Genomic DNA, 22,784 nt, shown 5'->3' on the forward strand with positions numbered 1-22,784 from the left:
TCACAAGGTCTTCACTTCATCTGAGGATATGGTGATTAACTGGAGAAAAAAATCTTTACAAATAACAACTCTGATTAACTAAATAATCCAACTTTCCCCCTTAGGTATATGGGGAAACAACAGGATCTCCAAAAGATAGTCACCACCCTAAGGAGAAGAGGGAAGGGAAAACTGAAGACCAGATGAGTTCTGACGCTTCCAGCATATCTGAAAATAAAAGTAGCTTTTCAATGAATGAAAATTCTGTGCTCAGTAAAGATTTGTTTGTAGGGAATAAAGACTATTCCAACAAGAACCCCCATAATATCAGCACAAACGTCTCTAGGGTAAGCTTGCCAGAAAATGACAGAAGAAAAGGGGGTCAAGATGTCTTAGGAGTGCATTATCCAACTATTGAAACTGGAAAACAAAAGCTGACATATGGAATATTGCGACACACTGATTATGACATGCCTCAGAACAAACCACTAGAGTGTACAGGCAAATGTGTCCCAATGAGCAACGTTTCACCTCTTGTCAGGCAAACAGAGTTGCAAACTCAGGAAGCTTCCAGTTCACCAGAGGAGCAAGAAATGCCTGTAATTGACTACAGTCAGGTTGTGCTAAGGCCTAAAGTATCTAGAAATATCAATGTAAACTCTACGGAGGAGACAGAGTCTCCAGCTAGCTCTCCTAGTGAAGAAAACCCACCAACAGACAACATTGCTTTTATGATTACCAAGACAACTGTCCAGGTTCTGTCGACTGGAGAAGTTCACGATATAGTAAGCAGGAAGGGGGGAGATGTACAAACAGTTAATATAGATGCCAAAACGGACAAGACAGCCCAACAAAGTGTGCTAGAGAGTACAGAGAATGAACCACCAGTAGTTTGTCTGGACAAAAAACCAGTCATCATAATCTTTGAAGAACCAATGGATATTAGATCAGCTTATAAAAGACTTTCAACCATATTTGAGGAATGTGATGAGGAGTTAGAGAAAATGATGACAGAGGAGAAAATAGAGGAAGAGGAGGAAGAAAATGAAATATCTGAAATCCCTGTGATACAGACTGAAGCACTGCAGACAATTAATAATGAAAGGGCTACTACAGATTATTTAGCAAATCATGGGCTTGAGCAACAATATGAATTTAAACTTCAGTCTCCTTCTGACTCTACAGAAGCAAAAACTCCTGAGGAACAAGAAATTGCAAAGACCGGTTTTAACAAATTTAGTCAAATTTATGGTCTAAATTCAGAAGTGAAGCTGGACTCTCCTGATCAGTTTGGAAGCAGGCAGGATGCTAAGAAAAAATTTAAATTTAAGTTCCCTAAAAAGCAGCTGGCTGCTCTGACTCAAGCAATACGTACAGGAACCAAAACTGGAAAGAAGACTTTGCAGGTGGTGGTTTATGAAGAGGAGGAGGAAGAAGATGGAACTCTAAAGCAACACAAGGAGGCCAAAAGATTTGAAATCACAGGGTCTCAACCTGAGGATGTTACCAAAGATGGTTCTGGGAAGGAAGATCCCATTCCTGAGACGTCAGCACAGAGTTCTAGGACTGATGAAATTCGAAAGAATACATACAGGACTCTGGACAGCCTTGAGCAGACCATTAAACAGCTGGAGCATACCATCAGTGAGATGAGTCCAAGATCTGTCCCTGAACCTGCATGTGCCTCTGTAAGAAGCAGTGCATCCTATTCGTCCCATATAACACAAGAGGCTGCACCCAGAGAACTTGTAGTATTGGATGAGAGCCATGCTGGTGCAGAATCCCCTTCGTCAAGCCTATCTGCTTCACGTAAGGTACCTTAGTAGGAGAAATCAAGCTCCAGCTGCTTTCTAAAATCTGCAATAATCACCATTAAGCAAGAGGTGTCTTATGATTTGTTTGCTTCCTTTCAGGTGGCTTGTTTGGTCTCCACACTAGGTGTCTAACAGCTAATAGATTGTTTTATCTCTGCTGCTGTTTGGTGACGGGCAATGCAGGGAAGCTGGGTCAATAATCTGCTGTGTGAAATAAGAAATGACACTGACATTAAATCCAGTTTGATCAGTAGTTGAGCAGATGCCTCCATTTGATTCTTGAAATTAACAAGAGTGGTGTGATTCATGACGTGAATCTCTGATGTTCACCCTGCATGTAGTACTTTGGCTTCTCACACAAAGCTTCTTTGTGCATGGTATGTGATTCCCCTCTTTAAATGCACTCCTATTTACCACTGTGATTTCCTTGTCTTTCCCGTGCCCCTACAATCCTTTTAACAGGGCTCAAGCACCACTCCACAGACCAGCAGGATGCCAATACCCATGGCTACAAAAAGTAGACAACAAGGAAGCCTGGATAAAGCAGGCAGACAGCACAAGCTACAGGATCCACGCCAATACAGACAGGTAGTTTTACCCTAAACCAAATCTTTGGATGGACATTTAAAGCTGTTTAAAAAAATGTAAGTCAAGTCACTGATGTAGATTATACCAAATAATGGATTTGTTCTTTCAAATGAGATCTAACTAGACATCCTGGATGTTGGGGGCATGAAAATCTCTTTATGATCCTTATTACACTTTCACCATACTTTGCATGCCTGCAATGAAACATCTGCTTTTTACTCCAATGTTCAGCTTAAGAAGCCATACCTGTTTACTTCCCATTGGTAAACGTGATTCATCAGGACAGCTAGGAAATCCTCTGTTCAAAGAGTTTTAAAGGAAGCAACGGATACTAATCTGTGTTTTAATGCAGCGGTTCTCTAACTTCATTGCACCGCAACCCCCTTCTAACAAAAATTACTACATGACTCCAGGAGTGGGGACCAAAGCCTGAGCTTGCAGCCCTGGGTTGGGGGCCCCACTGCCCGGGGAGGGAGAAGGGGCCAAAGCTGAAGTCCAAGGGCTTCAGTCCTGGGCAGGGGGCATGTAACCCAAGCCCTGAAGCCCTTGGGCTTTGGCTTTGTCCCCAGGCAGTGGGTCTCGGGCTTCAGCTCCGGGCCCCATCAAGTCTAACGCCAGCCCTCGCCACTCCATAAAATGGGATTGCGACCCACTTTGGGGTCCTGACCCAGTTTTTGAGAACCTCTGGTTTAATGGATTGCATTAGATCCACATTAATGCTCCATCCATCCTCACGTTAACAATCCCGAAGCATGACCAATGTAGTGAATAGTCTGTAGGTTGATGTGACTTCTTGCACAAGCTTTGTTCTTTCTCTCTCTTTGCTCTCTATGCATTCTTTGTTGTGCACTTTGGGGATTGTACCAGGTCCAGTCCACAGCTGCAAGACTTAGCTCAGGCCCTTGAACAGTTCATTCTTATTTTCTGTAGGGCTGTTTTCCCAGGCCCTGTTTACTTATGTTACTGGCTTTCTGACAAACTGTCTCCTGCCATCTTTATTTACAGGCTAATGGAAGTGCTAAGAAAGCTGGTGGGGACTATAAAGCTACTTCCCCTACCCTACCTGCTTCTAAAATCCCAGCTTTTTCTCCCACCTCTGGGAAAAACAGCTCTGTGCCTGCTTCTAGTGGTGACAGTTCTAACCCTCTTAATCCACCTACTAAAATATCTATTCCTTCCTTTAACCTTCTGAGTCCTCAAACAGGTCGCACTGCCCACTCTACCTCTCTAATTCCTTCTGTCTCTAATGGCTCCTTAAAGTTTCAGAACCCCGCTTACACAGGTAAAGGTCACCATCTTTCATTCTCACTACAGACTCAAAATGGCCGGCCATCCCCCCCTTCCTCCTCCTCTTCCCCCCCTTCGTCTACCTCTCCCACTTCACTGAACCAAGGCCTGAAGAGCATCAGGACAATCCATACACCTAGCTTCACCAGCTACAAGTCACAGAATGGAAACGCCAGCAAACTCACCTCCTCAGCCAAGGAGACCACTTAAAGGCTAAACACTAGTATGCGCAACTTCACCACAGCTTCTGTTTATTATCAATGAATCTGCAACCAATATTTTAGCAAGGGAATGTATCATTTTGTTTTATTATTTGAGACTTAATACTAAACATGTGCTAAGTACTGGATTAATACAATAGACTAGAGTGAAGCTGTTTTGTAAAACTTTGTTGCTGTTAATGATAATAGAGCATTTTCTTTCTATATCTAGCACCTGTTACAAAAAGTGCAGAAGGTGTGTGAGTGTGGGTGTGTGTGCGCAGAAACATATAGAGCATGGAAAAAACAATGTATGGTTCCAGAAATTGTAGTAAGTTGTTTTGTATAAAGCTATTTTCATTATGGGGACTACAAATGAACAGAGATATACTGAAGTGTGATTATACACAAATGTAAAACTGAACTGAAATTTTTTTTCTTTTCTTTTAGTGTTATTTAGCTTTGTTACAGATTTCTATTTTTGTCAACAAAACATCATAGTTCCTTTCAAGATCTTTTTGCCAAAACATTTTGATACTATTATAATGTACATTTGAAAGTGTTATGCTGGACAGTAAACCTCTACACAAGAAACAGAATAAGACTGGTATTTGTGTGTATGAGGTAACTTAACATATTGCACTGCCATTCAAATTATATTTAATAATTTGCCAATCCAACAAAAATAAATTGTTTTTACATATAAGTATTTGCTGATTACTTTTATTCTTAGCTAAATCCACCATTTTTCTTTTGTTTTATGGAGACCTGGTAACTCGTATTGCAGTGTGGATTTTAAGGTGTACACTTCTGTACTGTTATGTATACTGGCAACCTTTTGTACATATCTATAAATATATACATAAAAATAAATACTGTATGTGGCTGGGCACAGAGTAGTTTTACTACACCAAAATTAATTTTTATGCATGCTTTAAAAATATATATATGGGGAGAGGTGAATATTGAGCAAATGTAAAAGAGCAAAACGTTTGCATAACTAGTGTTTTTGTAAATAAATTTCTTTGTTTAATGTAATATACAGCACTATGCTAAGCGAAGAACTTTACAAAAATAAAGGGCTGCATGCTACGGTTTTGTATTTTGTCACTAATAACTTTTACAATGGTGGTTCAAAATCTTCACCTTCTAATGTAAAGTCTGACATAATGAGCAAAATTGTAATTCTTTGAGATTTGGACTCTTACCTTCTAATGCCATTGAAGAGTTACTTGGCCAAACAGCGAAAGAGGAAACCACTTTTCTCTTTCTATTTGGTTTACGTGTATTATTTTTTTTCAAGAACAGAATTGTAAAACCCCCCCCCACAAAGTTGCTGTTACTTGAGGCTGAAGGTCCTGATCCCTTACAAAAAGACTCCTGATCCCTCATGGAGTCCCGTGCAGCAGTAATATTGTCAGTGGAAACCTTAGACTTCAGCAATCACACCAGTATCAATATAAATACCCGAACCAACTCTGGCTCAAGTAGAGCTGCTCTGGATTAGAACTGAGACAGCAGCAAGGCTTGTCAACATGATGGTTAATCAGAGCTGCCTTTGCAGACACACCCACTGCCTTGTGCAAGGTTACTCTGCAGGCAAGGACATAAGCAACTTCGGTACTGTCCCCTGCCTAATTTGTCTCCTCTAATCAATTGATGCTTCCCTCTTCCCTCCCGTTGTTTTCTTCTCCATGCACTTGAGGAACTCTCTAGTGGATTTATTCTTTGTATGAAGCCTTAGAAACTTCTGCTCCATACTAAAGACAGCACAAAGTCATTATCCACTCTTTTATTAAGACTGCTGCTATAAGATTTTACGCTGTCACAAAGAGTGCTCTTGCTGTCAAAGCATTTCCATTCCCAAAATTATGGCCTAAAACTAATTTACTGAATGTCACATTTGTTTCTGGCTGTCAGTCCGAGCAGGAGGAGATCTTGTCTGGGTGGGAGTTAGGTTAATGTTTAAAAGATCTCCACATCCAAGTAAGTTACATGATCTTCGATAACGTACTGGTTAGGCTTTTGCTAAAGACACTTATGAAAAGGGTTTAATAATATTAGGTGAGAGTGAAAATAACACACAGTTTCCAGCATTGATGCTCAGTTTGCTTAGTAAGAGAAACTTGATATAAGCTAAGCAAGAGCCCATGACAGATTCCCACACCTACACAGAGGCTTGATGATTTGTTACTAGCATGACTACATGAACAGAACACCAAAGTCTTCTCCAAGATGGGACACTTTATCTAAACAGAGCTTGGTTACATTTTACAAAACATGTCAACCCCCCCCCCCCCCCGCCTGCCTCATATTTGGTAAATGATTCATTGTGCAAACCTAAGAAAGTAGCTAGTTAATTGTGGTTTTTAGACATGGCTGTTTTCCCTCAGACTATATATTCATGTATAAAATACTAAACTGAAAATTGAGACAATCCTAATCTTGCCTCTAAGGCGTGTGCAGTCATAGGTGTTACACGGAAGTAATCCACTGACAAATGTACTTTTATGCCGGACTACCATCTGTCACCTTGTCATCCATTGCCACTGGTGCCTCATCTCTCCTGCTGGGCTACAGCCGTGACCATGCATTCCCTCCCACTAGGTGCCACTGCAGCTAATCTGTGTCCCTGCCTTAATGCCAACCCTGCCCACCACACACACCTCGCCCAATTTGAGCCAGGGGCAGCAGCACAGAAATACATAGGTGATGGCTGCAGTACTAGCCCCAGCAGCCTTCTCGTACCCTCCTGTGAGGTGCAGAGGAAAAATGAATTCTATAGCTAAAGGCTACTTAGTCACCTCTCCACGGAGTTGTCTAAAGTGATAGGAGACTCTCAGCCAATGTGTCTGTTTAGTTGTTCTCCCTGTGCTGAGCACTGAAAATGAAGGCTGTATATACAAGACCCACTTGTCTTTTAAGCAAAATTTATCATTTACAAAATGGACACAGCATCGCTTGGGGAACTGATGACAAAATGAGTGTTTCCAAACACAAAACTCTCATGCTACCCCAAAAAAATCACGGACTACAGATTAGGCAAACTGGAACTACCTTTTTTTGGTTCAAAAAAAGAACACAGTTATGCATGTTTCTCTGATCAAGGAACTGGAGTGCAGTGGCTGTACCTCATAAATTGGGGCCACCCTTCCTATGACTCACTCACTTCCTAGCAAAAGGAATTCCTGACCAAACAGTATCTCAATGGCTCAGCAGGTGCTCTCTCTAGGGAACAGGTCTCATACCTATCCTGCCAACTTTGGAATCTCTCTCATGAGGTGGGTTTTTTTGGTAAACGTGACATGAATTTATTTTAATTTGCCACCATGTCCCAGTCCCCTTGGAGCTGGGCAGAAGTCCTTTCCCCATCTACGGCCCTGGAATGTTAACCTACTCCAAAATTTTGCAGCAGGACCCCTCCCATCATCCCTCACCAGTGTGCCTACCCACCACCTCCACCAAAGGAAGAAGGGGCTACTAATCCCAACCCCTCACTGAAATGGGCTGTGGTGCATGGAGAGGGGAATAAAGGGAGGATGGAAAATGATATTAGGGTAAGGAGGTGCATTTGGCTTCCTTTTCTTATTGCAGAGGGATCAGCTTCCTAAAGTCTGGGAACCAGTAGCCTCCAGCCTTCCCTGCAGCAGTGAGGCTGTCCTTACAAGGGTCATGAACCTGAGCTTGTTTTCTGTAGGACTGAAGCCAGGGTTACCATATTTGAACATTCAAAAAAGAGTACAGTCCCCTGGTGGGAGGTATTTGCTCATGCACCCCCAACCCCAACTCCTCCCCTGAGCCCACCCTATTTCCCCCTCCCTCCCAGCCACGCAAAACAGCTGTTTTGCAGCGCAAGCACTGGCAGAAAAAGTGGGCACACTCTCAGCTGATCAACATTCACTCTCTTTTGTGAATGATCAACTCTCCTTTGGGGAAAAATAATGGCAAAATCCCCAATGTTTCTAGATCTTCCTCCCAGCTGGCCATTTAAGAACCAAAAAGCTGGACATGTCTGGGCTAATATGGATGTATAGTAACCCTACTGAAAGCCAGGTTGCCCTTAAAGAAGATTGTGGCACATGGTGGTTGGGGAACAGGTGGTGAAACCCTATGAGGCTGAAGGGGGCAGGAGACACAGCACTCAGGAGCCTGAATGAGAGAGAGGGGCAGAGTTGCTAGGGGCAGCAACATTGAAGGAACACCACAAACGGGATGGGGGGGTGTAGGAAAGAGGACCTTTCACAGCAGCGTATGGTACAGGAGGCTACCATCTCACTTTCAGGGAAAGGGGTGAGGTTAGGGGTAGGATGTGACAAAGCAAGCTGGCATGCAGGAGAATATGGACAATAGAGGAAGGGTATTAAGATGAAGGGAAACAAGGAGGAAAGTGAATATAAAAGCATGGGGAAGAAAAAGACTGTAGGAGAGCTTGGATAGAAATTCTGAATGAGGGAGGAGACAGCACCAACCCTTAGAAAAACAGAAGGGAGACAGCCCCCGCCCAGCATTTTTGCACAGTGGATTTTGAACCTGAAATGCACTTTCACTTTGGCCTTGGGCAGCTTCCCCCCACGATAAAAGAATCAAAGCAAAGTTAAGTGTGAGGTAGGGATCCCGGAAGATTAAAAAAAAAAAAAAACCTGAGATTTTAATTAGGCCCATGATGCTTGAACATTACTGTGTATTGGGCAAAGGGAGCAGAGGGGCTGCCACTATGCTACAGATGGAGCCTCCATCTCCAGCTGGACCCAAAGGGTGCCCATCTCTCACTCTACCTTCCAAATGACCAAGACCCAGAGGAATCGCATCATCTAAGGGCAACTGCAGTTCCACAGGATGGTCAGCAACAAGGGAGCCCTGGTGGTGGCCCTCGGCTTCTTCCCTGCCTCAGAGCGAGAGAGAAAAGCAGAAAGGTGGTTGAAGATTAGTGCTCATTGTAAATGTCACAGAAGGTCCTGCTTGAAATCAACATTCAAGAGTAGTTTAATTTAAAAGGTTGGAAGGAAAGGTGTGCGGTTGCTCTCAAACCAAACTGAGTCCCCCCACTACCCCATTTAAAGGGGAACATCGCTTTGGAGATGTCAAAAATTACAAACCCCAAAAATGTATTATTCATCTCTTCACACCTATCCCAGGAATGTCCATTTTTTCTTTATTTCCCATTGAGAGAGCAGTCCTCTTTCCATTTGATCACTGCTGAATCAATTCAAGTATCTATTTAGGAAGTATGAATTGTGGAGGGTCTCCCATGTTCCACAGGTATTAGAATGCACTTTGCTTGTTAACAGAGAATCTGCTTCACCTGTGAAAAGATGTCTAAAGGGCACTTGCACTCCATTCATATTTTCATGTACTTTTATTATGTGGATATCAGAGCAACATAGTATCCATGGTGTTGAAGTCCCTTTCTGAAATGCACTTTAAAAAGGAGACTTTTGGTCCTGATTGAAGAGTGAAATTAAACTGCCAACAAACTACTGACTTTGAGAAGCTAGCAAAGATTGATTTTTCCTTATATTTCAAATGGAGATGCTACTTATGCACCAGTACCACAGTATATCTGGAAAAGGTATAGTTAAAAGTTGTTAGAGGGACAATAAGAACGGAAATAATTTTTATTTCAATTGCTACTGGGCACAGACATATACACAAAATTTCAGTAAAGAGAATTTTCATGGAACATCATCAAAGAAGATACTGTTCCTTGTGAAGAAATAACATTTATTTCCATTGCGAAAAGTAAGGTAGATATAAAGTACAGAATTATTACAGCCATTTTGAACAACATGAAAAAGGCTCTATATGGAACCAAGCCTGCATACACATCGCACTTTGTTTGTACTGATAATATGTGCATGAAAACAGAATTTTTGTTGCACAGAGTTTTTGTGCTCCTGCTGCTCATTCCCCACTTATGAGTGACACAGGATTATTGTTACCCTCTTTAGAGCAATTAACTTTCATGTCACCAACAGAGGATTGTGACTTAGAGGGCAAATACCTAGCAGTGGACAAAGTAAGGAACAAATATGCTAGGCAATAAAAGAGGAGAAACCAAGTATAACATGTAGGTAGAATTGTTTGTAAATAGAAATTTTTCTGAGTTTTCACAATCCATCAGCTGGTCTTTACAATGAATTATGAAAGACAGCACTGATTTGGCTGGTGGTATGGAAAACACCAGAGATATAAGGGTTAAGATATTCAGGATTCTGTGATTCTGAAGGATTATTGATATTTTCATGTTTTCCTCAGTATCACAGAAACTTCACATTGAAGAAAGACCACCTAACCAAATAAACTTAATTTGGTGTATGATATAGGACCAGATTATAAATGGAGTTTAAAAATCAAAATAAAGAAATTTACACATCTGAATCTTTCTGTCACATGCTATATTTGTGGGACTGTCCCATAGACACGGAAGGTTTGAAAACCTTAGAGTCCTTTACTTATGAATAATTCACACATTTATAATAATAGCCTCTTTACACTCTGCAACCCAAAACCTTTGAATTGCCTCTTTCCACACAGAGACGGTCATTCATTCCAGATAACTGCAGGTTTTCTGATATTGGATGCAGTTGCGGATTGCAACTTGTAAGCAATCATTTTAGAACTATTCATTAGAATGAAATTCAGGCCATTCAAGGAGTCACAAAAACCATTTTATTTCCAGTGTTTAAGTAGATGCACACAGGCATGATACAAGTTTGAATTCATTAAGTCTTCATGCAGAATTATATTCTTCTCAATAAAAGAAACCAGTTCCATCCAGGATCCACTATCTACACGCCTATGTTACAACATTTATATCAAATCTGGTATCTGAAGAAAAGATACACATGTAATATGTACATTTAAGTTACTTATTTTACAGAAAGATTAAAAATTTAAGTCACATAAAACACAAAAACTGTATTAAAATTGGAATACAAAACTCAGAGATCCAACTGGAATGCCTAAGGAATGGAAGCTCTGTATCCACCTGTGTTAAAATCTGTAAAATGTAATGAAATTTGTTAACAATAAAATGTGTTCGTTTGTTTGTAGTATGTTTCCCTAATTTAACAAATAACAATATGGCACCCTAACAAACCAAATGAATTTATGATGAGGCACTTGTTAGTGACTAACCCAAAAGAACAATTTTTCTGCATACTAATGCCAGACCAACTTTCAGTCATAAAACCATAAACACACTACATAGCACGTTGCATCAGATGCTTTGTTCAACATTTGTATGCAGCCATCAAATATACTTTTCCTTAAAATAGATATATACTTTTAACTTTTTTTTAAAATGTTCTTCTGGCTGTAGTAATGCACTGTGAAAGACTTTCCACAGTGCATATGGATGAAACCAGCCCAAACGAAGGCTGCATAAAAACAACAGTACAGGAAAATATATACAGAGTTATTGGGAAGTGTAACAGTAAGCTGTAGTGGACCTTTCCCCATTTCAAAGATACTGGTAAAATCGAGATCTAACCACCTGGGTCCCAGAGAGTTTATGAGGATGGGCATCAACTGCTGCACTGAAGCTGCTTTTGTTCATGCTCTGATAAGTTTCACCATTTACCTGGTCAGGAGGCTGGAGTGGTCCTGACAGAGGGGGTGTTCTATTGATCAAAGTCAAGCTGCTAGAAGAACTGCCTTCATCTGCCTGCATCTCTGCAGATAAAGGCAGATCTGCCTTTGATACATCTGTTAAGCTAGTGTTCTCAAGTTTGGGCTCTCCAGTTTCACCCGTATTAAGGTCAGTTGTGCTAGTGCGTAAACGTTCCCGTGCAAGCCACTCTGAAATTGAGAGGTCCTGGGCTGGACATTTTGGCTTCAACCGATTCACAGCTGAAAGCTCAGATTCTCTCTCTCTACTTTGACCCTGTTCTTGAGCTTTCCATGCGTTCAAAACACTTATTTCCGCAAAATCCCTCTGCCCTCCAAGTGTATGCCTTCGCCTGATATTTTTTCTCTTTGAGGTCTCTGCAGAGCTAGATTTTTGATTTCCTATACCAAACATATCATCTGCAGATGCTTTGAGACGCAGTTTTAATCTGTCTGTTATTTTAAGTCTCCAAGTAGGTTCTTGTTTTTCAGTTTCACTTCTAGTTGATGTAGTTAAACTGCTTGTTGATCTTCCTTTTTTCATTATATCAAACATTTTGGTCATTGCAGGCGACTCCTTCTCATTCTTGACATCCCCTGATCCTTCGCTATCTGTTTTGTGCCGGGCCGACTTTCTTCTAGATAGCGTATCACATTCAATAAGTTTGTGAGAGCTAAACAGTCTGCGGCCATCTAACTTTGGTGTTGAACTTCCCTCAGTACAACTTACTTCGCTTTCTTCAGAGTTCCTCCGATTTGTTTTTGGCACTTCTTGCATTTTCCCCCTGAATATCCTTTCAGCAGCAGAACTTGTAGCAAAGAGCGGGAAATCACTTTCACTGTCCGTTTCCATAGGACGACCTTCACTGATCAATTCACTTCTTTCATCATCAGCCTCATCCCCCTTGCTTTCTGTCACCGATTGCACTTCAGGGCTCAGCATATTAGAATCTAAACCAGTTACATATGTAGTAGATGAAGTGGTTGAGTAATCCGAGGTGATAGAACTGACATCAGCAGCTAAAAATTCAATGCATTTAATTTCAGGGCTGGCTAATTTTTTGCCTGAAAATCTGTGCAGGGAAGCCTGGGAAGAAGTGCTAAGCATAGTGCCAGAGTCAGACACTGTCTCTTCAACCTGGGATGAGGCTTGTGAAATAGGCATTTTAGGACTATCGTTCTGTACCGTTAACCGGTGGCTGAGATTCGGTGATTTTGTATATTTTTGTTGGTAAGGTGGTGAAGGCTCCTCTAAGGGGATGCTCTCTTTCCTCAATGATTTCTTTTCATCCTTTGCAACAATCATGTCTTTTTTAATACTGTTCTCTTTTTCTTTCAGAACAAACATCCTTGGTTTTCTTTCTGCCATCTCTCTCTCTCTCACACATTCCTCTTTAGCTGTGTCCTCTTTTGTTACATCACCATGAGATTGTTCAGCAAGCTCCTTCTTAAAAAATACATTATCCAACTCATCTTCTGAGCTGCTTGGTTGTGGTTTTTCTTTTGTTTTTTTCCGCTTGCGACTAGCTGCTGCAAAGATGGAGGACACAAGCAGTTCCCTGCTATACTGATCCTTTCCAGATCCCCAAGAACCCTGTTTTAAACAAAAATCAAGGAACATGGTTAGCAGTTAAAACATGTACCAGCATGTCATTGATTTGAGATTTTATGTGGATATTCTGGTCTCCAAAGCCATAGTGCTCACTCCTGTTTCTTCAGGGAATACTGCTCTGCTCTGTGTGTGTGGCTTGCACTGCCACAGTGGGCACCCTACATCCACCCTTTCCCTACTTTGCAGCAGGGTCCCTCTGCCACAGTCCAACTGCAATTATTAACTGGGTGCTATATTAAGTAATTAAGGAGACTCCAGGGTGCCTAAAAAGACCCTCTTCAACATCAGAATCTAGTGTGATCTGTTTCACGGAGAACATTCTGCGCGTCTCGAACTTCAGTCCCTCCCTCTTCCCACTTTACACCCTTTCTTTGAGTGATCTCATACAACTTCAGCTACCATCTCCATCCTGAAGACTTACATATACCTTTCCACTCCTGACTTGTTTCCATCCATCCAATCCCAGATCTAGGCCCTTCTTTCTCAGATTGCCTCCTGGATGTATCATCATCAATTTAAGCTTAATACAGGGAAGATCTGTTTTGGCCATGAAGCATTCTCTGCTCCCCATGTTCTCCGTCACTAATGACACCACCACAAATCTCCCCGTTATTCAGCTGCGAGATGGTCATATCTGACTCTTCCTTTCCCCTTGCTCCGTATTACCTAATCCCGGCTCAAATTCTGCTTCTGCTTCCAAGGCACTCAAGAGATCCAGCTTTTCTTTCCTTCTCTCTAGCTAAAGCTCTTGCTTATGCCCTCATCTCCAGTTTAGATTTGTGTGACCTCTTCTCACGCCTCCCTCACCAGTTACTCCCCTCCACGGCATGCAATACACAGTTTAAGATAGTTTTCCTTGCCTGTTCATCTGTCCATGGTACCCCTTCTAGGAATCCTTTCACTGGTTCCCCCTCCTCCTCTGCATCAAATTCAAGCCGCTTGTGCTTGCTTTCAAGGTCCTGTATAGCTCTGCCTCTATATCTTTTTGTGTCGCCCTTCCATCTGACTCCAATCCCACTGACCTCAGCCCTCCATCTGTCTGCTTCTGCACAAGAATCCCTAGGCTTTCTCCAAGACCACTCCCTATGCATTGAACTCCCTCCCTGAACTTGTCCTCAAGGCCACTAGCCTCTCCATATTCAAGTCCATCCTGAGGGCCCACTTTCAATGTGACTTCTACAAAACATTAATGGGCTGCTTATGGCAAGGTGGGTGGTGAGGTGCTTAGGGACAATATTTTGTTTGTTTGGTTTTCATCATTACTACAATTAAAGGTGCTCCCCAGAAGATTTTCCTTAAAATTTTTTACACCCTTTTTGTTTTTGTTTCTTAGTAAAAGGCAGCCTGAAAGTTTTAGGTGGTACATGTTTCGTTTTTTAAGTGATTTTTCTGCTTAATTATCTTAAGCCTTGTCCACATTAGACAGTTGTTCCGCAGTTCTATCAGTATAAAGGTGCTTTATACTGGTAGAGCAATTTCTGTACACAAAGGGGAATAACTATACCAATATAAGTCACTTTTATTCCAGTCTCACTGGTATAAACTGGTATCCACACTATGATGTTTACCGGTATAACTATTTTAGCTTATAAAAGAAAATCACATCCCTAACCCAAAGTTATACCAGTAAAACTTTCAAATGTAGACCAGGTCTTAGGGAAAAAAAACAATGCCAAGTTCAGTCTTCTTTGGTTTTACTGAAGGGCCACTGGTGGAGGTTTCTGAGAATTTTTACTATTAATAAATCAACTGAAGGGGTAATGTTTGATTATTTAATAAAGTCTTCCTTTGTTCCAAATGTTAACTGGTCAATGTAGATAAAAAAACCAGTCTGGCTCACGATTCCTCTCCCTCTGAACTACCCAGCTCACACTCTTACAAACTCTGGTTGTGTCTAGACTGGAAGACTCATGAGTGGAGACGCAATACAATGCTAACATCACAATAGCAAATGTAAAAAATAGGCACAAATTTAAGTCTGCCTTTGTACATCACAAAGCAGGAAAAAAAAAAGGGCAGGGGGTGGGAGAGCCTAATTATTTGTCCCCCTTTTTAGGACACCTTAATAATAAGAAAATATTTTCAGTAATTGTCATCATTACCAGGTCACTTTTCTTATAAGTATTCTTTCCCCCACTCATATTCTCTATTTGTTCAGTCTTTATAGATCATAAGTTCTTTGGGGCAAGGGCGAAGCCCCTCCTATGCATGACCATGGTCTAGCAGACTGTAGGCATTACCACAAAAAAAAAATGACTACATAAATAAGGTAAGTCAGTTGCTTACATCAGTCAGGGAAGCTTTAAAATAGCAAGACTCTGAAGTTTGCAGGTTGGCATTTCCAGGGCTGAGCAATCTGCTCCTAACAAGACCTGTAGGTGCCATTTATTTGCATTTAACTATCCATATTTCTAGTCTCTTCCCCCCCCCCCAACATGCTATAAAAACTCTACAGCCCAGCTGTGCCACAACAACTGTTTTTATGCATATAAAAGCCAGGGCCGGCACTAAGGGGTAGCAAGCAGGGCAACTGTCCGGAGCCCCGTCCCACAGGGGACACTGGGAAGCTAAGTTGCTCAGACTTCGGCTTCAGCCCCGGGTGATGGGGCCCCCGGCTGCAGTCCTGCGCTGAGGGGCTTTGGCTTTCTGCCCTGGGCCCTAGCAAGTCTAATGCCAGCCATGCTTGGAGGACCCCCTGAAACCTGCCCACAGCCCCCCAGGGGGCCCCAGACCTCGCGGTGAGACCCACTGATATAGGGTATGTCTACACTGCAATTAGACATCCATGGCTGGTCCCTGCCAGTTGACTCGGGCTTGCAAAGCTCAGGTTAAGGGGCTGTTTAATGGCAGGGTAGTTGTTCGGAACCCTTCCATCTCACAGGGTCCTTATGGCTGGCTCCAGCCTGAACCAGGATGTCTACGCTGCAATTAAATAGGCCCACAGCCTGGGCGAGCTGCAGGTTTTTAACTGCAATGTAGATATATGTATAAAAAGTCGGTGGTTCAGCCTGCAATTGGATCTAAGCTCCTGAGTCCCAGACCTGTATCATACCCACAAGACCATCCCCTCCCTACCTCAAAAATGCTTTCTAATTGGTTTTAGAAGAGAAATCTTTGGCTATACCAGTTGGCTTCTTATGGAGCTAGGATCCATGACCGTCAGCAGAAGCTGCCCTTGTATTCTACACATACTTTACAGACTGAAATAGAGACAGACATGCAAAAGTTGTTACACTAGTCTGAGTATCAACAGCAGGCAAGCAATGGAGAGGAACATACTATACAACCTAAACTAGATGTATAAATAAATAGTAGTTTATAGTATATAGACCCTAATTGTAACAAACATTGCTTCAGAGTTTGCAGCTTCCCTTCATGAGAGTCAATATTTACAACTGAGTGACTTTTTCCACTTTCATGCTCCAAAATTAATTGGAGAAGGAATATTGAATATAGCACCCGTGTTTACAATAAAATCTTAAATAACGCCATATGTATCCATGTATAAACAACCAATGCAAAAAAATGCAAAGATCTAAAGTAGATTAGAAATTTTGCTTTATAATTTCACAAAAGATTTACCTTAGATTTTGCTGAGTCACTAGTAGCCGAGTCTGTGGAAAAAATCAGTTACAATATGGTCAGTTCTGTGCAAAATTTGTTTTTGCTACAGACAATGCTGGACTTATGGGGGGCGGGGGGGGGAGAGAAAAAAAACAAGCACAGACCAAAATGTGAGAGCAAATAAAAACCAGAACAGAGTGGATAATCAGAGCTCACAAAGATGCAAGCTGCACCACAGAAAGCCACCGCCATGAAAGGATGCTGTGAATTGTAGGCAGAACCAGCTCAATGACAGGAATGGCAAAGGAGCCCTGTTCTTCTAAATAAAAAACAGAAATGCTAATGTTTATTCCATGTTTTAAGTGTACAGCCCTGCAAAACTGCAGCTGAGAGACCTTTTCAGGATTGTCCTGGGTACTCTCCTGTGACTGATGTGATACACGATACAAAACTGAACATCTTAATATTGTTGGCTGCCCTAACTGCAAATTGAGGTTCTCACGGTTGCATTCGTTTTGTCAAACAGTAATTTACATAAGGAGTATCATTTTAACATTGTGCTGTATTTTAAACCCCAATTTTACATCTGTATTCTCCTCTGAGTAACATATAGGTGAAATTTTACTTTTACCTAGCTAGAGTACAGCAGCTACCAGTTTTGTATTTCTCTATAACAAGCGTTATTATGAAATGAAAAATGAACACCATAATTTTATTTTCTAGCAAAAACTGAGGTTATACAGTTATAAAGGGGGTAAGAAAGGGCTAGCACAATAACCAGAACATGTTTTCTTTGACATTTTCCAACTTATGTGGGACTTTTCCCCCAGAATTAAAGAGCTGAGCCCCATGCCACACCCCTTTTTGACACATGGCTAATGCTTTATGACTAGAAAAACCAGTGGACCATACCATGCTATTCCTCCTCAGGGTCTGCTTCAGAAATAACAAGAAACAGCAGAAAGACTTTTAAAAAGTAGCATTGATCTGTTTAAAATACTCTTAAAAGAAAATTTACAGCACAGATCAATTTTTTTTTTTTTTTTTTTTTTTGCATTTACAAGAAACGGGGGTTTCTGCAGACAAGGCAGCTACAATGTGGGCAACAGTCCTCCTTCTTCCTACAGTTCCAGCTGTCCATCAGTGACATCACAGAATCCACTAGTGACATCACCGTGTGATAGACTCCTCCCACTTCACCTGTTTCAACATCAGTATAGAGTGACTGTTTCAGTAAGTGCTGAACAACCCTTGAAAAACTAAAAGAAATGCTAGAGACAAAGGGATACCTTTTTGTGGGAAACAACATGCTGGGTTAGTGCAACAGTACCGTGGGGGGTAAAAGAAAGTCACCAGGAACACGCCTGCAATGCTAGTATTTAGCCAAAGCGACAGGATGGCAATTGATAAACAGAAGGAAATCAGCTTTAATATAAAAATATTGCAGTATACTTATGAAAATGTCATCTGTTGACAAGCAAAGTAACAAGTTTTAACTGCATTCCTAACTTTGGAATGAAGATCTATTTAGAACCGTGTAGAAGGTAAAACTTTCTGCCATCACAGCAACCACTTATACAGCAGCACATATCTATTTGACCCTGTGATGATTATTCCATGGAGAATTGTGAATAAATAAAACAGTGCATGCATGCTTGTTGGCCCTCGGTCTTTCAATGATTACACTTATAGATTGGAAAGTTTTGCTGACCAAAAGATCATACAACTCTGTATAAGCTCAAAAGCTGGTCTCTCTCACCAACAGAGGTTGGTCCAATAAAAGATATTACCTCACCCACCTTGCCCTTGTAATATCCTGGAACCAACACAGCGACAACGCCACTGCATACAAACACCAGTACAGACACTTAAAAATACTCATAATTGTTTAGAAGAAAAACCAACTTATTAGTAAAAGAATATAGAAAATTACAGTGAATTAACAGAGTAGGTTATTCTAGCCTACGGACTAACACTGTCCAGGCAAGAGTTACCTGATACGTCTCCAGGAGATACTCCCGTCCTTCCAATGTTGGTGAGTAAATGATCTATGTTTGGCACTGGCTGAGATTCTACAGTGTTTTCCTCCTGAACTGTTGTCTACAGTTAATAAACAAAGATCTCTTCATCATCGTTTCACAATTAGTTCATTATGATTCAACAGCATTTAGAAACAGCACTATTTCACCTGAGGACACAGTTTCCTCATGAGCTCTAATTTTTCCATATTGCTTTATTGCTTTTAACAAAAACACATGGAACTTCTTATTAGTTCTTTCATTACTGCAGAGACTGGAGAGCTAGAAAGGTGTTTCTGAAGAGCAAAGCATACAATGGTGCAGCAAGAAATATTATGCATTCTAAGGATATCTGGACTGTGTTCTAAACTAAAATGAATTAGAACACAAATATTTAAGGAACAATACTTACAAGAGGCTCCTCGGCACCATCTTCTGTGAAAAACCAGTCATGCTACAATTTAAAATAAAAAAAGTGAAAACCCTGTAGGAAGTGACACAATCAAATGTGGACAGCACTAAAAAGGACAGTTTTGAGAAAACAACTCCGGGGACAAAACTCAGAGCCAAACTTGTGCAATATGTGAAAGCAGGTCTGTCCATGTAAAAAACATTTTTTTTTAAAATAATGAAATGAATTCACTTACTTTTTGGATAAGTGTTTCTACAATTTTGTACTGGTCTGGCATGTGAGTAACCATGTGCGTCATGTTGTCTTCAGATGTCCTTACAAGGGTTGGACCAAACACTATAGCCAGGTTTCTTGGTTCCATCTAATAAGTAATGGAAGTAGATCTGCATTACAGATTTATAATAGGGATATACAATAAATACCCATTACAATAAAATACACTAAGCACCATTGAGGCTTCCTAATTAACTTAGTCTTAATTTGTGCAATGCATAACAACCAGTCTATAGCTATTACTGCTGTTGTTTTTGAAGCCAGTTAAACTAATGACATTCAAAAGATTTTCAGTAGTGCTCATATTATCATCCTCGGAAGTCTGATACATCACTTTTTTACATTAAACCTTTTATAAATGTACATTTCAGATAAAAAGATGAAGATGCCTCTATACAAAACCTGGTCGAGTTCTGTACAGTGGAACATATACTCCTTTATTGCAGTTCAGAACCTAAACTGTTGTATATAACCAGGGAAAAGCTAAATTAAAAAGGACTCTCTCATATCTTCCCCCTGCGTTATTGATTTTACATAAAAATTAAATTATGTAAAAATACTAACTCTGTAAACAAACAGTGCCTTCTAATTAAGATATTTCAGCATCTTCTAGACACCCTAACTCCTGGGAAACTTCCAAACTATAAGCGTTTTATTCGACCAGGGAAGAATTTCAGCTACTAATCAAACACTTCTCTCAAAAGGTATGGAAATCTCCACTGTCCGTGCACACCCTAGCCTGTGATGCACAGAACCCATTCCACTCCCATTCACCTCTGGAGAAGGCAGCAAACATTTGGGACCTTATGTGGGTCTATCATACTTAAGCACCCAAATGTATCAGATAATCTCCTCAGCACACAAACCACTGATTCTATAGATCATCTGCTTTTTAAACTGCACTTTACGACAAAAATCATAAGCAAGTATGCAGGTCACTGCAGACTACATGGCTATGGGAAGAAGGATAAAGAAGTCTGAGGCACAAGTCGTATTCTTGTCCATTAGCACTGGTGTGTCCAGTTTTGGGCCCCGCACTAAAGAAAGGATGTGGACAAATGGGAGAGAGTCCAGCAGAGGGCAATGAAAATGGTTAGGGGGCTGGGGCACAACTTATGAGGAGAGGCTGAGGGAACTGGTCTTATTTAGTCTGCAGAAAAGAAGTGGGGTAGGAGATTTGAGCAGGCTTCAACTAACTGAAGGGGGGTTTCAAAGAGGATGGAGTTAGGCTGTTCTCAGTGGTGGCAGATGACAGAACGAGGACCAATGGTTTCAAGTTGCAGTGGGGGAGGTCTAGGTTGGATATTCGGAAAAAACTATTTCACTAGGAGGGTGGTGAAGCACTGGGATGGGTTATCTAGAGAGGTGGTGGAATCTCCATCCTTAGAGGTTTTTAAGACCTGGCTTGACAAAGCCCTGGCTGGGACGATTTAGTTGGGGTTGGTCCTGCTTTGAGCAGGGGGTTGGACTAGATCTCCTGAGGTCTCTTCCAACCCTAATCTTCTATGATTCTAAGTAGAAGCACAGCACTTCTACTATGTTTTATTATATATTGTGGCTTACAGTTTATCATCTCATTCTCATGACATGGAATAAACTCATAATAAATGGGAGGTAACATGGTCCACAAGAATGAGAACAAGACTGCAAGTCAGGATGTCTTGAGTCCTAATCCTAGCTTTGACTCAGTGTGTTGCCTTGGGCAAGTCAGATCACTGCTCTATAAAACTGGGATACCACCACACTACTTCTCTATGCTATGAGGGTTCATTAGTTGAAATTTTTTATAAAGTCTAATTATCATAAGGTCTAATTATTATCAGACAACACCCTGAACAGCGTTCTAGGCATTGTACAAAAGTGTATATTATAGTTTGTGCTATCATCATTTCTTACAGGTTTGCTTTTATTTACCCACAAAATCTGATAATTATTTGTAACAAACGATCATACATAATTAGGCAGAGGGTAAAATTTTCAAAATTATTTCAGTGATTTAGGAGATTAAGTCCAATTTTCAAGTGACATAGGTGCTTGGGAGCCTAAGTCTCACTGAAAGTTAACTAGACTTAGGCACTTAGCACCAAAATGACATTTGACTATAGGACTTAGGCGGTTTTTAAGTTTTACCCAGAGTCTTTTATTCTGAAGGATCCTAAAGCACTATACAAAGTATTGGCCCAATCTTGAGAACTGCAGAACATTGAAATCAAGTAACAGCATAACATACTACACAGCAGTGGGAGAACAAGACATTTTTTAAATGAAATAATGGCAGACCCCTATTTTTGTGAGATCTTTAATGTTAATTATCAGACAGTAAACAGACAGAGCAGACTTCTCAGGTCTACACAGAAAATGTGTACCCTTTTAACTAAACTTGGTTTTGAACTGTTCAATTCAACTAGTTGAAATCTTGCATGGGCACATGTAAATCAGTTTACAACTGGCTTAAGTTGAAGTTACAGAATTAAACAATATGTATATAAAGCCAATTGTAAACCAACTTAATTGTGCCCACACAGGTGGTTTGTACCCAGTTTCAAATAAATAAAAATGAATTTTAGTTACACCAGTACACACTTTGTAGACAGACAAGTCTCATTCAAAAGCTCCTCAACACAACAAAGGGCCTTATGTTGACTTTACCGACCTTAACCAATAAATGCTGGGTAGACACAGATGAGTTTATCACCTGAAATAATCCTACACAATGAAATTTGTTTAAATAAGTAAAATGGAGCAAGAAGTCTTGTATATTTGGTTTGATACCTTGTTCTTTTCTGAATTCTCTGCCACTGTCTTCAGATGTGCAGAAAGAAACTTGAGAGTTTCATAATGATGTTCAGGTAAATCATGAATCTGAAACAAAAAATCTTAGTATGGAGTTTAAAGTATTTTAGTGCTAAATTGTACTGCATTTAAAATGTATTCAACATCAGCATACCAGCCTCTTAAGTGTTTTCAGCCGCTCAATAGGATCTTCTTTTCTATTGGCATCTATGAAATCTGCATATTTGTCTGACAAAAGAAAAAAATCTGTTTTACTGCATGTGAGAGATAAGTTTTATAGAAAACATAAGTGAACCTGTTTCAACTTTTACATAATATGTCAAGCAGCTATAACTGAAAAATAGCTCAAAGAATTTATGTCAAATTAAATTGATAAATTCTAATAATTTGATTGGGAATCTCACTGGATTGCGGTTATAAAAATTAACCTACTACTAATTTAAACGGAATTTTTTAAAACTCCCACTATTTATATTCAACCTATAAAGTTTAAACCTATAAAGAATAAAAATATGCTCCATCTGCAGTTAAAGTCAACAAATTCCATGGCCATAGCTGTGCTACCAAGTTGAATAGTGGTTACACACACATCCAGACATGCACGGTTACATTATTTCAAACTACTTCAGAAGCATG

The 22,784-nt window shown here is 40.6% G+C and overlaps 2 protein-coding genes across 33 annotated transcripts in view; one reads left to right on the forward strand and one right to left on the reverse strand.

Moving 5' to 3' along the window:
- The window catches only part of KIAA1217 (KIAA1217 ortholog), a 528,161-nt gene extending 523,401 nt beyond the window's left edge, over positions 1 to 4,760 (forward strand). For 14 of the 28 annotated variants that reach the window (XM_043509473.1, XM_038392048.2, XM_043509455.1 and 11 more), the window contains 3 exons: positions 105 to 1,793; positions 2,256 to 2,381; positions 3,387 to 4,760. In XM_043509473.1, the coding sequence (XP_043365408.1) occupies positions 105 to 1,793; positions 2,256 to 2,381; positions 3,387 to 3,878 (2,307 nt within the window). In that variant the 3' untranslated portion in view covers positions 3,879 to 4,760. Of the gene's footprint in view, positions 1 to 104; positions 1,794 to 2,255 lie in introns of all 28 variants that reach the window. The other 14 variants (XM_038392056.2, XM_038392059.2, XM_038392058.2 and 11 more) reach the window with 6 other exon arrangements.
- Positions 4,761 to 10,514: 5,754 nt separating this feature from the next.
- Positions 10,515 to 22,784, reverse strand: part of ARHGAP21 (Rho GTPase activating protein 21) — a 188,723-nt gene continuing 176,453 nt past the window's right edge. For all 5 annotated transcript variants that reach the window (XM_043509476.1, XM_038390270.2, XM_038390274.2 and 2 more), the window contains 7 exons: positions 22,303 to 22,376; positions 22,128 to 22,217; positions 19,318 to 19,443; positions 19,083 to 19,124; positions 18,647 to 18,752; positions 16,671 to 16,702; positions 10,515 to 13,070 (listed from right to left, as the gene is read on the reverse strand). In XM_043509476.1, the coding sequence (XP_043365411.1) occupies positions 11,331 to 13,070; positions 16,671 to 16,702; positions 18,647 to 18,752; positions 19,083 to 19,124; positions 19,318 to 19,443; positions 22,128 to 22,217; positions 22,303 to 22,376 (2,210 nt within the window). In that variant the 3' untranslated portion in view covers positions 10,515 to 11,330. The remainder of the gene's footprint in view (positions 13,071 to 16,670; positions 16,703 to 18,646; positions 18,753 to 19,082; positions 19,125 to 19,317; positions 19,444 to 22,127; positions 22,218 to 22,302; positions 22,377 to 22,784) is intronic.

This window comes from Dermochelys coriacea, chromosome 2 (genome assembly GCF_009764565.3).
Source record: "Dermochelys coriacea isolate rDerCor1 chromosome 2, rDerCor1.pri.v4, whole genome shotgun sequence".
Classification (NCBI taxonomy): Eukaryota; Metazoa; Chordata; order Testudines; family Dermochelyidae; genus Dermochelys; species Dermochelys coriacea.